Source organism: Xiphophorus maculatus, chromosome 21, assembly GCF_002775205.1.
Source record: "Xiphophorus maculatus strain JP 163 A chromosome 21, X_maculatus-5.0-male, whole genome shotgun sequence".
Taxonomy (NCBI): domain Eukaryota; kingdom Metazoa; phylum Chordata; class Actinopteri; order Cyprinodontiformes; family Poeciliidae; genus Xiphophorus; species Xiphophorus maculatus.
In genome coordinates, this window is record NC_036463.1 from 10091601 (window position 1) to 10108546 (window position 16946).

General features: G+C 37.0%; 1 protein-coding gene across 1 annotated transcript in view; it reads right to left on the minus strand.

Moving 5' to 3' along the window:
• oxsr1 (oxidative stress responsive 1) overlaps positions 1-16946 on the minus strand; it is a 41898-nt gene that overhangs the window by 6543 nt on the left and 18409 nt on the right. The window contains exons 4-9 of the mRNA XM_005797822.3: positions 12260-12401; positions 4603-4658; positions 4279-4388; positions 824-925; positions 599-732; positions 279-327 (exon numbers count right to left, since the gene is read on the minus strand). Of these exons, the coding sequence (XP_005797879.1) occupies positions 279-327; positions 599-732; positions 824-925; positions 4279-4388; positions 4603-4658; positions 12260-12401 (593 nt within the window). The remainder of the gene's footprint in view (positions 1-278; positions 328-598; positions 733-823; positions 926-4278; positions 4389-4602; positions 4659-12259; positions 12402-16946) is intronic.

Below are 16946 nucleotides of genomic sequence, written 5' to 3' on the forward strand. Positions count from 1 at the left end.
GACAATACAGCCAAAACTAGAAATAAGTGAATGCAAGGTGATGCAGCAAAACTAGTTAATGAATTTGTCGTTTCTAGCCCGGAATGTCTTTAAAAGACCTGAAATTTCAGTAAAAATACAGCTGACCTAAAATAACAAAGCAAGAGTTATGAAAATTAAAAAAAAGAAGAAACTATAAGAACCAACTTTCTTTATTTTATTTTAAAGATTTGAATATTCCCAACAAAATACAGGTTCACTGCTTGTTCTTGGAGTTAAAAAAAAAATTAAACACTTACTTTTGCTTTTTGAAAGAATTTATGCTTCAACAACTCTGATGACGTTGGCCTGAAAAACACAATGTGTAAGAATAAGACCTACAGACAGCTCTGTAAAATACTATGATACATTAAACCAGTAAATTCAAAAGTAATAAAATGACCACTATAAGCTTCTTTCCTTTTTATGTACAACCCAGAGTAAATCCACTATTGTTAACTAAGTACCACATTCTGCTTTATAAAAGAGCTAACTAGAACACCGCAAAAACAGATTGATGTGGACTGGAAGCTTCTCTAAAGAAGTATGCGTTATATACGACTTCCTCACGGCAACACACCGTTTCTCTGGCTCCTTCTGTAAACACTGGGAGATCATCTTCCTGAAAGATTTGCCATATTTCTTCACCATCTCCTTATCTGTCACACCAGTGTCCAGAGATGGTGGGTCATTCTGCAGTGTCAGCATCAAGACCTGAAAACACCAGAAATGTTTTTAATGACCAATATTCTTATCTTTATTTTTTATATATATACACAACAGATCATCCCAGCAGTGTCCTTACCTTCATTGGTGGGTATTTATGATAAGGTGCAGCTCCAGTGGCAAGCTCTATAGCTGTAATCCCAAAACTCCAAATATCGGCTTTGAAATCATATCCCCTCACCTGAGAAAGCAAATAAAGCACTCAGTAAAACTAACTGAAAAATAATACCTGAAGCTTTTTGCTGTATTTATTTAGGTTCGTGTGAACTAATATGAATTACTATTTGTTGTAAACCTTTTTTACAGTCCGCTGTGACTTTTTTTTCCTTATAATTTTTTTTGTCATTGTGTCAAACAATTCCAGCACTTTGAAAAATCTGTTCACCCCTTCACCTGTGGTGGTGCTGCACCAAGAACTCCTAAAGGAAACAACACAAAACCTCTGAAGAAGTAATGAGCACAACTTCCTTATTCACAAAATATAAACAAAAATGGCAAGGTGTCAGAGTTTAGGATTTCTCTTTGGTAAAAGACCCCAACCTATTTCTCCCACTGCCGTTAGACTCTTGCGTTTGTTTAGGTTGTATTTACCCGGGATGTGGGCCCTATAGCTCGCTTGAGACGCAGTCTCTGGTGTTTTTGGGATCCACATATGCATTCTAGCTGCACGAGATTTCACTAAAACTGAGACTAGAGACTAGTTTTTCTAGAAAAAGTTGATGTTTTTTGGTCTGCATCAGTTTGATTGCGTATTCACACTTCCCAGAATGAACCGGTTCCCTAGACAAACAATCAAAGTTCAATTACTGACTAAACATGGCTGGTATGAATGCACCCTTAAACTCAAAAGAGCAGTTTCACAAATGAGAAAGTGCAAAAAAAAGAAGCTTTATTCTTCTCCAACAACTCTTTAGATCAGTGCAAGTTTGGCAACAAAAATGAATAAATGATACCTCTCGCACCTAATCAGACAAGCTTAGTGACTCACTGAGAATTCAGTGTGCTGTCTCACTTTTCAGCATTCAATAATTTGTCAAACATGAACTGTGGCACAAGAGCCTAAATGTTTTTTTCTCCTGTCATTTGTAGCCACAAACTGCTGCCTTAAATATTCACTGCTATGTGTTGCTCTCTTACCTCCTGCTCTGCTCCTGTCTCTCCCTCATTTTGACTTCCTGCCTCAAGCCCTTGATGTCTCTGAATGACATTAATGTATTTTTAAAAACATTACATAGTGTAATGAACAGTACTAGCATGTGACTTACTGAAGCTAAAAATTATTATTTTTTTATCATACAGAATGAGAATTTTTAACAACTGATTTGCATTATACATGCTGCCTACTCTTCTTATAGCATAACTTAGCCCTTCAGGAAATGTTTTCACTCATTATTTTAAGACCTCACCTCAAGCCCTGTACCTTCCTCTCCTTTTCTTGTCTCCTTACTACTGCTGCTGTATTGCTGCTCCTAGACATACAAAATGGCTTCAGAGATGCATATCTAAGCTACAGCTCCTGAGTATAAAGGTGGTTGGGAAAATAAAAAATAAAAAATCAACTCAACAAGAGTCTTCACCTGTACTTCTTTCTGGGTCTATTATATTAAATATGAATTTCATACCTTGTCTCACACTCTGAAGCTCCACCTGGCTCTCCTATTTCTTCTGTGAACCAGTTATTCTCATGATAAATTAATATTTAAAAAGAAATAACAGGTTAATACATATTTAACTCAACTAATTTAAGAACTCACCTCTGTCTCTGCATTACAATTTTTCAATTGCATCACTACTCTGAGTTCTATCATTCTCCTGATTAGACATTATTAGGTATTATATCTAATATAATAATCATACATCTTGATAGTCATGTATGATCAGGTGTTGCCCTTGTGTTGTGTAGCCATTATTTGCACTGACATTACTCTATTCTCACAGGATTAAGATAAGTGAACCAAAATGATTTTGGTTTCTATATAAGAAAGTAAACTAACAACTAGTCATTGTAAACAAGCCATAATTCCAGACAAACAGTTTTACCTCATTCAAAACATTCAGAGCCTTCACAAAAGGGCTCCGATATGATGCTGTATTGCACCTTGAAAATAAAAGCACAAGAGTTGAACATTTCAAAATCAAGTATTTTTCTCCACTGCGGTGAAGTTCTTGGATGGGACACCATTCCGCACCCGATTCCTACGTCTATAGCTCCAGGTGCAAAACAATCTTAGATGGGAAGAGGTTCACAAGTCAGCAAAAAATGCATTAAAAAAAAAGGTGAGATGATTTCAGAGTGATGTTTCTCAATAAAATACTAGGGAAGACTTTAAAAATCCCATCATATGCAGTTCACAATACCATAACCAGATTTTTAAAAATCTGGGAAAAGACCAAAAGCTGATATTTAATGGCAGTCTTTGATCGTTGGGTCAGAGGCAGGACCACATTAAAAACTGGTTTAATTCTGCTGCAGAAGTTGTTGTGTAGGCTCAGGAACATCTCTACAAGGCAGTAATGTTTGTGAACCTATTTTACTGAGTAGTCCATAAATTCAAAATAAAGTTTTGGCATGGAAGAAGAAGAAGATGCTTCCACTGCGTTCTCCGAGCCATAGCTCAATTTTAGATCAGGCAGAAAATGACAGATGTCACAACCTCTTTAAACCTGCCAGGAGCACAGAGTTCAAAATCCTGCATCTATGACAGCATGAGGTGCATTAGTGCCTAAGGCAGAAATAGCCTAGTCCAGTTCTTGAGAGTTGCAATCCTTTAATTTTTAGATGTATCCTTCTCTCCAACTTACCTTGATAAAATGATTTATCAGGCCTCCAGAGAGTTGCATGACATGCTGATGATTCAAGTGTTTTAGAGCCGGGCTGCATACGAGAGTTGTAGTCTGGCACTTTTACGCATACATATTATATTCAGGAGCCTAGAAAGATTATGCTAAAAGCATACTGGGCTTTGTAGCAGCAGAGTCTCCCTGCAGTCCACACTTCTCAACAATAATAATAAAAAAAGATTTGGAACAATGTGAAGAATTCATCAATTAAGATGCACGATAGTTGATGAGCCAGAATCCCAAATGTAACATTCCCTGCCAAAAACTTCAGAAATCAGTCTATTCTTTCCCAGAACTTTACCGACTATTGTTAAAAGGAAGAAAGGTTTTTAACAAAAAAGTAAACATGGTCCTATCTGTTTTTTTTATAAGTGTTGCTTCAATTAAATTCAAAATTACCTTCATATTTAGATAACGCAATCATTAAAAATTTTGTTTACAATTTTCTTTTGCAAATAAAAAGGTTTGAGATTTCCTACATTTCACAATGTCAAAATAGCAAAAGTTATTCTTTAACTTCAAACTGCAGACAATTCACAAATAATAGCTTTTGCTGTGATAAATACTGCAAAAAGAAAAGACTGCATTCAGGTTATTTAATACTTACTAAATGGTTGCTTTGTCACAGATTGTTTTACTTCCTGAAGAACAGTTTTCTGTTTACTGCCCATTTTTTTTCTAAACAGTACTGACCTGCTCCATAACCTCTGGGGCCATCCAGCACGGCGTTCCCACAAACGTCTTGCGCACTTTGTTTCGGGTCATGTCACCACCTGTAGCTAGAAAGGCACTGACGCCAAAGTCTGAAGTTCAGAGAGATAGGAGACAAAAATAATAATAATAATGAAGAATCCCAAGCAAGCAGGAAATAGTAGTATTGTCAAGACAGATAATTTTTCTATGACCATCAATATTTGTTAAAGATGCCAAAAGCATCTGGATGAAGATAAGGAGTTTCTTTATAACTGATGTGTTACAAGTGGAGGCAGATGAAAAAAGCTTTGTTGGAAAAAATACCTGCAATTTGCACAGAACCGTCATCTCCAAGGAGAATGTTTCCAGCTTTGAGATCTCTGCAAAAGTAAGTAACACCTCATTTTAGCAAATGTCTTACAACACTGTAGCACAAGCTGACATTTGGTTGACATCAGAATTTCTTCGTCTTGAAACGGCACATAAGCTCTGAATCACATTTGCTGCAGCTCTCTTATTTCTTGCATAGTCTGTCGTTAAAATTTTCATCCCTGCTCTGCCTCCCCTGTTGGTGATAAGAAGATTCAGCAGGGACAGCTGTCTGACTGCCACACGCAGCGCATACTGCCATCTCGCCAGCCAGACAGTGTCGTCATAGCAACAGACTTTTAGAGATAGAGGCCGTCGGTCAAGTAAAAGGCGAGGATGTAATAGTTAGGACAGCAGAAGTGTCACTATCGCGCGTGTCTCCCTCATTTAGGACAAAAAGAGGAATGAATACTCCATAGAGCGCAGAGAACAAAATCGTAGCAGAGCATTTCAGAAACAACATCCAGCTGTTCTGGTTTGTATAAGCATCTGTCCTGAACGGACTAAAAAGTACACCATTAGAAAAAACAATGACAGAAAAGAAATCTAAACCATAAAGCAATTTTATGTTGCCACCAGGTGGGGGCGCTGGAGCAAGAAAATTGATTCTTCTGCTGCTTCAGAAAAGAAAAGAAAAAAATCAGTGGCAGTATTCCAGGACACATTATATAAATAAATATTGAAAAATATATATTTTTACAGAATCTAAATCATCTAGAAAAGTAGATGCCTTCATGTAAACAAATTACAAAGGAAGATTAAAGGTAATCTCCACATAAAAGCTACCAATGGGACATTATTTACTGAAGAGATATTCACAAAGAGCTCAGATCCCAGTTTAAAGGCTGCTGTATGCTTGAGTGAAGAGGCTACTTTCACTAAGAAGGGCTTCAATAAATTAGCACACAACCAACACGTGTGTAAGCGACAACAGCAGGGAGTGGCAAACACCACTGGGATGAAGGCAGCTAATGTTCCTAAAAGCAAAAAAATGGTAATTCCCATGTTAAGGAACAGGCAGACAGGGAATGCTACAATGCTTTATGTAGATAGTTGCCCTCAGGGATCTAGTTTATGTAAAAAAAAAAAAAGAAAAATAAATTAAAAACAGAAAAAAACTGATTATTTCCTACGTGTGATGCAACGTTGATGAGCATTTATGTCTAGACAACTTTAATTACACAGCTGTCATGATGGTGGTGATGATTCAGAAGAAAGGGGATATGGATGAACGAAATGAGAAGACAAGATATTCAGTGCAAGTAGCTTGTAAAACCACAGATGGAGCTGTGCAATAGACATCTGAGCTCAAAATATTTGTAGTGTGTCAGTCACTTTGCAGCTGGGTGATACCAGGTTGCATTATCTTCCAGATTTTTGCACTTTCTGGATACGAGCATATTTGGGCCTCAGTAACAAGTAAAAATAGGTCATTTAGGACACTGCCTCAAACAATGACTCCAGAGGAAACATCCTGGTTTAAAGGCATGGTTTGCATGGTTTTGTCAAGTGAGTACTTAACAAAAATTAAAATAATGGAAAAAAATGAAATCTAAAAACTGACATTTAAAAACAATAACAACTTTCACAGATTAGAAACATAGAGAATGTTGTCTTTTTCCAAACAATGAAATCACCATACCTAAGCGCTACATGTGAAGGGAACACTCTTCTGTGTCGAATTTGTTAGTGAAGGAAGAAAAAAAATAACAAACTCAAACGTATCTTTTTTTCAGCATCAGTGAGGCATTATTTATAAGGAGATTATTTTCCACAACATGTTGAGACATTTATGGGGCTCACTTAGGATGCGAGAGAGAGAGAACATGACTTTTCTTTCAAATTGTCTATTGTCAAAGCAGGAACAAATTAATGCATGGTTAGTACAAAATATTTTTTTCTTAGAAAACAAATAAAAATCATGGCCTATGAATACATTCATCTTGAAAAAAAGGTTTGTACATCGTTGCATTAAGCAGTAAATTTTGTTTGCTGAAAGCAAATCTGCAATAAAAAAAAAAGTCAATTTCTCCATCTACTTTGGATGCTGAGCTTTTGTATGTAGTTTTAAAGTCAGTCATTCATTCATTAGCTGGAGGAAGCCTACAATTTACTTGATGGGTTGAGTTTATCTTGATCTGCATGTAATTCAAGATCCAAGTTCACACATTTGCATTTTAAAACCTATATGTCAACAAAAACTGATGTAAAATGGATTAATTCCAATGCAGTGTCATTGAGTGACCCTGGTATGATATTGAGAATGTTGTTGAGGCTGTATAATTAACATCATCTTAAGAGCAAATGTATGGTAATTGAACACATCATGTAGAGCAAGACATAAATTATCCGATGCTAAAACAGCCCTAGAGGTTAAGTGAAGAGTAACATGGTAGTGTATCAATGCAAATACAAATGATGGATTATGACAGACGAGAAAAATACTTGGGTTCATTACTGTAGCTAATGTTGGAGTAGCTTGAAAAAGTGCAAAACGTCATGATGTAGAGTGCCATGAAAAGTATTTGCCTCCTTATAGATTATATGTATTTAGGGAGGGATGAGCTGCTTGTGGTATTCCTGGCCAGAACAAGGTGAGACCAGCAAACAACAGTTGTCACAACACCACATATTGCTCAGACACATTGTGTGAAGTTATGTCCTGTCCTGATTTATTGACTACAAAAAGTTTTCTAAGCTGGGTATGCTTTTTTTTAACATTTTACTGACATCTTTATTTGACAAGTCTCCTTTCTGTAATGGTGAATTGCTTCTTCTTAGCTTGTTAAAATTCATTGAAAAGGAATGCTGCAGATACAAACCGTTACTTTAATGTGCATTCAAGCTTTATTACTCCATGCTACAGTAGGTGAAAAAACATAATTTATGAAGAGTGATCAATCCAATCTTGGTGCACTCATTTAAAATCCATGGCACCCATGGTTCACTGCAGCAGATCATAATGCTCAGAGAAAGGCTGAAGAGTGCAGACTCTGTACAGTCATTAACATTCACAGAAGAGGAAAAGGAGGATGGAGGAGGAGGAGGTGCTGACACAATGCACCATGTAAGTTCAAAGAAAAGCTGGAGCAGATGGGTTTAAAAACAATCTTACAGCCCTGAGTTATTCCAACAGCAGTTGCTGGATGGCATTGATTTTAATGTGTTGATCCAAATTAAGCCTAAGTCCTTACATTTGGCCTGAATTGAGAAGGTGAAAACTGAACAGCACATGAGTGGTGCTCTCATAAAGGTATGACATAGTGAAATATTAGCCAGCTAGCGGCCAGGTGGGAACAGCCGTGGTATGAAACTGTCAGGGAGATTTATCATTCTCATCTGGCAGCCGTGCACCTTGCAGCACCAACAGGTCACCTCCTAAGACATTACATCCTAGTGCCTGGCTCACCGTGTTCCTAACAGGGCTGTAAAAGGGGCTTTATTGGATGTTTTGTGGGCCATATATGGGCATAAAATAACCTTTTCCATCCTCACCCCTGTTTAAGAATACCCCTATGGCCGTAAAATGATCTTTCCTCTGGAACTACATTTTGATAGATCTTTTCACACTGCTGGATTTCTTTCCTGTACTCTATTCAATGTAAACACAGATTCATCTAAAGCATCTCTTCTGACAGACAATGAATATCAGTAATTTGCTGTTCAAATATCTTTCAGGCACAATACAGATATTCATACTCTTTACACTTTTGGCACATTACAGCGACAGCAATTAAAACATAATTTTTGTGTGATAGCTCAATACAAAGTCTTGCATAACTGTGAAGGAAGAGGAAAATGATTAATGGTTTTCTGGATTTTTTTTTTTTAATTCAGGGTGTGCCCGTACAAACTTTGCACATCCAAGAGATTGAAATTCATGCCAGTTCCTCTTTCACAAATGTCTTAACTCACTAATAGCATTGCATGCAGAAAATTAATGTTTAAGTCTTGCTAAAGACTTTTAATTGAATTTAGGTCTGCACTTTGATTGAACCATTCTAATGCATGAGTGTGCTATTCCTGTGCACAGTCACCCTAAAAATTCTGGCTATATGTTTAGGGTTGTTGAAACAAATGCTTACTCTTTTACAGTTTATTACAAACCATAAAAACGGAAACAAACATTCAAACAGCTACTCTGATCAGATGAGAGGAAAAGTTAACTTGTTGACCTTCATTTCCCTGTCACTCTTCTATCAAGATTGAGTTTGAGGGTGCAGGACTAATAAGTTGTCATGTCAACCTGGCCTGTTGGTCTCTGTAGCTCCTCCAGAGTTACCTTGCGTCACTAAGCCGTATCTTTGAATAATCATCTTGTTACCCTGTATGTGAGTTTAGGTGGACAGCTAATTGTTGGTAGGTTTGCAATAGGGTCACACACCAGTTCCAGCTTCAGATGATGGATGGAACAGAATTCTATAGGATCTTCATAGCTTGGGATATTGTTTTATAACCCAACTCTGCTTTCAACTTCTCCACAACAGTCTCCCCAGAACTTGCCTGCTTTGTTCCATAATGTTTATGTTGGGTTTTTTCCTCTCTTATATTCGTTATCAAACCTCTAAAGCCTTCATAGAAACAATGAATTTATAAGTGAAATAAAACTGCAAACTTCCTGGTGACTCCTAAAAACAACTGTTCTATTTCACTAAAGATTATTAAAACATTTCAAGCTGCTTACAATGTATGCAACACTTCTTTTGTATTTTATGACAAAGCCTTGCATCATTCTTTTTCTGCTTCACAATTATGCGCTACCTTGTGTTGTTATTACATAAAAATTACCCAAACTACACTGGAGTTTGTGGATGTAACATGACAGAATGTTGAGGCGTGGAAGCTGATTTTCTCCAATTTAACTGAAATAATCTGCTCTTGCTCTCATACATGTAACATATCGTCCACCTGCTGTCAACATTTCGGCCCCCCCAGTAATGACTTTCCAAGCTGCTGAGAATGAGGAGGTGAAACCCTTCACCGCCTTGTGGTAAATACCTCCAGCTGAGGCGGTCAGGCTCTAATTGCTTTCCGGCTGACCAGTGCCGGATGGAGCAAGTCATGTGACATTGTCTCCCGTCTCCTTGTTGCCGTGGAACCTCAGTTCCTGAGCTCTTCCTCATCCCTATGCCGAGGCACCATCGCCATATGAAATTAAATACTCAGGAACATATTTAACTAACACAGGCCCCTCCTTGGCAGGAATGTAAATTATTTTCAGTTCTGTGGGACAACCTCTACTTTTCTTTCTCATGAATCAGAGCTACATGTAAGAGCCTGGGGATAAAGTGCTCTGGTGAAGACATGATCTTTTGACATTTCCCTAATTTATTATTTTTAAAAAAAGGGGAGCAATAATGTTTTCATTTGGCCTTTTTTATTTATTTCATTTGGTTCCCAATGTAAGCTTATTGCCACAGATTTGGTAAGCCATTCACCCAGAGGCAGAAGCACCCTGCAGAGAATCTTCTCTTCAGTTTTCCTTCTAATTTAAATTCTGCAGACACCGATATTCCTTACATCGTCATAAAGGAGAGCGGGCATTTCTAACCTCCTAGTTAGTACATTTCATATTGTTACTTTGAATTGCTTGAAAAAATATTTCAGAAACAATAGGTATGTGGACAAGAAACTTTTCTGAAGTAGTTTGAATAAATCATTAAAGGGAATCATTCAAGTTAGGCAAATTGCCTACTATTCCTGGAAATTAAGAATGATTAATAGCAATTAGTTTTAAATCAAGGGCACTTCATAATGTCCCTCTGACAGAACTTCATAAAGCATCAGTTTTAGAGACGCATCTGTGTGACTCATAATTCACCACTCTCTCAGCCACCTGTTTCTTCCGAAGCCAACAGAGTCACTTTGCTTAATTCTAATAATTATGCAGCAAATGTTCAGCTTGAAATTGCTTGGTCTGTTCTTGTATTTCACAGACAATCAATGAAACCAGCACAGATACAACATTTTAAACAAAATATATGAGTCACAACTTCCAAACTTTGCATCATTAATAAAATTATTTCAACACCTCTTCAATCCTCACCCTGTCAGACACTGACTGTAGATTTACTCGTTAATCGAAGTGATATAAAAACTAACTTTGTTTGTTCTGGCAGATATAACTTACTGCTTTCAGTTGTTCCTAATAGCAATGAGACACTTTGCAGAGCTGTTTCATTCAAAATAAAATAAAATAAATAAATAAATAAATACTGTTAACAACATAAAATAAACAGAATTTGGAATTTACTGTTTGTCACTGAACAGATGTACAATGAGATTAAGGTCAGCTCCAATAGTGCAGACAATGTAAACATAAATAGGGTGTACCATTATTCATAATATTAAATCAGTAACATTTTCATACATATACAACCACTATATAATTAGCGCATATGAGTGCTAAGGGTGTTAATTGCTTTTGGGAAGAAGCTGTTTTTTTTGTTTTTGTTTTGATGCACCTGTAGTGCCTCCCTGAGGCAGCAGGTCAAACAGGCAAATAAGAAATGTATGTTTCCATGAAATGAAAACAAAATAAATATTGGAAAAAAAAAATTAAGAGGAAGCTTTTTTTGTCATTCATAGCTTACCTTTATTTATTTCACAATTTATGCATCTATTTCATATATTTTTTTATTTTGTTAAATCTTGTTAAATAACTTTAACTCTTGAAAAATGTGATACTTTATTTCATGTTTATGTATTCAAATGATTTCTAAATGAAATAAATCTTGCAGAAAATAAAACTTTAATTGACAAAATAAGCTTCCCATTAAAAAACATTTTTTATATTAATTTTTGCTTTATTTCATGGGGAAAATGTAGGCACTGAGCCTACTTTATTTAACAAAGTATAAATGCATTTTTTTCAGTCAACTAATTAATTTTGAATTAACCCTATCCATAATTAACTCAAACCTCACAAAAACATATTACTGTAAACATCTTTAATAAGTGTTTTTAATTGCTTTAAAAAAATGCATTTTAATTAAAATATTTATATTAACAGGATGAGTAAATGTTGTCTTTATGATGATACTGCAAAACCGTCATAAAGTCTCAAGAGTATACATTTAACTGGTGTGTTAAATGCATACATTTAATATACATGTATATTAAATGTACAACATAAACGTCGCAGTGTCATCGACTTTTATGGCGACGACACTGCAGCTCAGCCGACCTGCTTAGAAAATATCTGGTTTCAACTGATCGACATTTTGTGTGCTTTGTAATAATGAGATGCAGCAAAATGCAAAGACAGATACAGAAACAGCAGATAGTCCATAAACAGCATTCCTATGCCTTCTTCATGTTTGATTTCAATACTAATCTACACAGAAATTACAGCCTGCGGTCCTATGTGTAAACAGATAAATGCACCTCAAAAATAAAATAAGCGACAGGTTCATGGACAGATGATGATGGATGACAGCAATACTTCTTCAATAGGATGAAAGAATAGATGGATGGATAGCAAAGTATTGTTTAGTTGAACAAATTACTTTCCTTGAAAGCCCCTCAAGTGAAGTCCAATAAAACACAGAAATAAATGCCAAAAGGCCGCTGTGTCACGTTTATCGTGGCACCAGTGCCGGAGTGGGCCTACCTGTGGATCTGGCCGTTCTTGTGTAAGTACTCCAATCCCTCCAGCACATCTTTCAACACTGTAGCTATGCTGGCCTCGTCCAGGACACCGTTCTTGTGCTCGCCACGTGAGATGATGTGCTTGATCACGTCCAGCACTGAGCCTGGTTAACAGACAAGACAAAAACATAAAAAGACTTGCACAGAAACTGCACAGATGTGACTGTGGGGGAAAAAAAACAAAAAACAAAACTAACACCTCAGTGTGGAAAGAATCATGTTAGATTTATTATTTTGGATCTTTAGTTAAGTTTAGTTAGGATGTACAATTATTTAAAAATAAATGTAAATTACATTTTAGAACAACAAGATTTTTTATCCCATCATTCCAAAAAAATGAATTGGATTCTGTTAACTGTAAACAGAATCATGCCATTTTCTTTGGTTGTAAGAAATAAACAAAAAGAGCACAACTATTTGATATTTTAGAACCACGCATTTTATTAAGTGCTAGGTTCAAGATCAACTAAACCCGCTCTGAAAGCTAAAACCTGCCCCTGGCAAATTTTGAAAAATTCTACCAAAGTGGGCAGAGCCAAGAGACATGGACAAGTGTGGGAAGCGCTGTCTACTTATCCTCTTAATTTTTCACACTCCTCTAGCAATTTTATTTTTTTCAAAAGAACAACAATTGATAAACCTAGCGAGTCTCTTTCTGTGTTTTTTTGGAGACTTTTGTGGCGACGACACTGCTGCTCAACCGACCTGCTTAGAAAATATCTGGTTTCAACTGATCAACATTTTGCAAATTTAAGTGTCACATTGCGCTATATGCAAAAACTGCCCCGTTTGAATATCAAGCACGTGCAAGGACTTTATAGAGAAATCGAGCACTTTCCAAACCTTGAAAACACATGATTCAAATTAAAAGTATTAGAGGATTTCAAACACCGGTGTGAACCGTGTAATAGACACTTTCAAGTTTCCTGAAAATAATATTTAAAATCCATCTACAAGACTCAGATTAAAAGTAATGAATGAATTCATGAATGAAAGAATTAAATTCTGGGTTAAGATTTGTGTTTACAAATTGAACTGATGTCTTTGTCTTCATTGAATGCAGAGTCGGAGGTGGGGGGTGCTCTGCTGACTAAACCTGTCGTCATGTCTCCCCCACCCTGGCTCCAGCTTCACAAAGGAAAACTCCCACTGAAAAGTCAGTTTGCCATTTCCTTTGTGCACCTTTCCGAGCAAACAAACGGGAAGCCTCTGATGAGAGGTCCACTATTTGCAGAAAACTGTGCAACACTGGTGAACAGAGACAAAGCAGAGAAATTGAAATGAATGTGAACTGCCTGACAAGCTTTATTGTGCTGCATTGAGACAACGGCATAAACATCACACTGACTGCTGCCTCGTTTGTCAGCCTGGTGTTTGTCTGCAGAACAGATAAACACCACCTGGAAATGAGCCAGAGGTGACAACACTCTAGGATCAAATTTGCTGTGTTTTTTTTTTAAAACCAACTATTTCTGGCTCAGAGTTTGAAGATTTTAATTTTGTTTAAATATTTTAGGATGTCCTGACCTTCAGCACAGAATTTAGCACTTACAGCATCATAATGCCAGGACACCTGAGACTAGATAGTGTCACTGCAGAGCCACAAACTAAACAAGAGAAACTAGAGGGGAGTTTAATGAATTCTTCATGATTTGGCATTCATTGAGCCAGAGACAAGGAGAGGCTGAGGAAATGCTACAGTAGCCTGCAGACATATTCACACCTCATGAACTTGTGTTACTATAATCTTCTGTCTATTTTGGTAAAAAAAAAATTTAATCAGAGAAACCAAAGTGATGAATGTAGAAGGAAAAGTATAGATGTTTAACAATGTTTGAAAAATCTCATACTTTCAGGCATGGCTGATATCTCCTGACCGCAAGTAAGAGTTGAAATGTAGATAGACAGGTAAATGTAAAGCTTTGCTTTGTGGCATCTCTGTCTTAATCACAACAGATCTGAGTAGCACCAGCATTACTGCACAAAATCTCCAATCTGTTGGTCAATCTCCAACTCAATCCAACAATCACTCCTGAACATGGTGCCAAGGTATTTAAACTACTCCGAGAATGGTGTCTAGTCATGTACTCCACATATTTCTTCCGTTGTGGAAGAAAACGTAGGGGCAAAGCAACAGCAGCAGTGGAAAATGAGACAAGATGAGACAAGAAATGTAAACTTCACATTTTGGCCTTTTTGTATAATTCTAGGTGTGGCAAGAAAAACAAATAAATCAACATTATTGTTATTATTTTTTGCAAAAAAACATTTGAAGATCTTTTGCACTTTGACAACTCCTCTGGACATGATTTTAATTGCATTAAGTGTGCTTTTTCAAGAAGGTACTTGAATGTTACTTGCATTTTAAATATTAATTATTAATTACAATCATGTCTTTATTCAGGATAGTTAAGGGCAGCAATTTCAACTGTTTTGTAAGACGAAGTAATGGCAAATATGAAGCTTAAGAATGTACAAATTTGACTGCAACCTTTCAAAAGAGTGTCACAAAATTGGGGTAGTATTTTAGCCGACAACAATCACAAAAAACACTGCAACATCCTGGAGGGAGTGAATGAAGGCTTTTCACTCTGATGGGACATAATGTGAAAAAAAGTTATACTTTTACAAGGCACTGTAAACAAGGAGCCATTCTGCAGGCGAAACACTTTTTCTACCGTCTGTAAACAGCGAAGTCCCCTTTACAGTGGTAGAAGCATGCGCAGCATGACGTAGGCTTTGGAGTCTCACTAAATGCCAGCCTTGTCAGCCCGCTTCAAATTAAACTCATCTGATCGAACTCCTCATGCCTCATTAGGTTGTTTCAGCGAGCTGACACGTACTGACGGGTTAACAGTGGAACGGTTCATTCACCATGGGAAAGGCAAGACACCCGCAAGCCTAATTTGAAAGCTGCCTTTCGAAAACCTTGAGGAAGAGTTTATATAAATCACAGCAAGCAAATTAAGTCCTGACAGGGCAGAGCAGCAAAGAGCATGCAAATACTCTGGAAAATGTCAAATCATAGTTTCAGTTACATGGCGGATTAGGCAAATATTTTGGTTTCTTTGAATTTTAAACAAACTCCAACTGGGCAGAACTTCAAGCTTCATTCGGAAACATCGCCTCCTAGCTGTTCCTTTAAACAGAGTGGCAGCTGTGAAACAAAGGGAGAATGGGGGGCTGAGGAGAGGATGAGGAAGTAGATGAAGGACATGAAACCTGGTGCCAACTGTGCTAAAGGCCTTTGTGGAATGCCAAGTGAAGCTGTAGGAGGAAAGTGAGGGTGGGGCATTGGAGGAACTGCAGCAAGGCGTGGAGGGTGTAAAAATATCATTGTGGGCTCAGACTGAAGGAAGCCTCTGGTGAAGTTGCATCATTTTTTGAGGGGGTGAGACCAATGTAATGCAGGAGAATGCAAAGATTAGTTTCATTAGCTTAGCATCTATATTCAGTCTGAAAACCAGGAGATGAATGGCAACAACCAATAAAAGAAAAAGGCTAATTCTATTTGCCATCCTCTAAAAGTGGAAAATTAACTTTTGAGATCACTTCAGGAGGAATGTATTGAGAAGACAGCAAGATCACATTCAGTTTCTGTGGTTATAAAACAGCTTACAGCGTTGAGTTTCTGCTTTATGATGTGCACCACTAAAAGCCACTCTTTGCAGTGAGGACAAAGCCTAAGCATGTTGAATACTTTATCAAAACTGAGTTTGACTTTTTATAGTTCCTCTTTTAAAAGAGCCATTAAAAAGTGCAACAGTTTAGTTCTAAAAATCAGCATATCGAGTTGAAGATCTAGAAATGAAAATGGAGCAAAAGCAGTGTTAAACTGTGGCACACTTCCAGGAGGAATATATTTGTCTTGTTATTTATGTCTATGCAATTTAGAATATTAGCATTAAATCTATTATTTGCAAAAATATCACTAAAATGTGCAGTGCGCACCATAGACAGTGTGCCTATTTTGAGTATTGATTGCATAACCTTAAGAGAACATATACAAGAACAAAATTGTTTGGACGATTCAAGGTCTTTTCAGCTCTTCCAGTTTTGTGAACCTTTGACCTGCCAATTATAATTTTACACAAAAGAAGAACACTAAAATATTTGTTCCTAAGCTTCATGTCCCAAGTGTTTATTAGTAATTTACAGTAGGATCAAAGGCAGCATCATTGCGGTCGAAAAAGCAGCCATTGTCTGAACAGTTTTTAGCACCCTTTATTTGCCATTGGCACAATGCCAGCATTGCAAAAACAGCAGTGTGCTGACAAGAGAATGTTGATAATTCTTGACATTTTCAAATTCATCTGTGTTACATGACAGACATCTAAAGCTCAAAAGGTCAGAAAAACACCCACACACTGTTTTCCGTCTTCCTGTTATCTATGGAAAGTCTTGCTCTCTCCCACCATTTCACAGCCTGAATAAACCACAGATATGTCTTAACATTATTCTGATTACCAGCACATTCTCACTAAATAAACAACCAGAGCTTTACAGTTACTCTTACAGCACTGAGTGACATGTTGGCATGAAAGCCACCAGTCAGAATTTTTTAAATAGCTGAGGATCATATGTTTTCATTGAAATTCTTCCAAACAGGCATCCTGTGAGTGATATCTGAAAAAGAAGGTAGTAGGTCA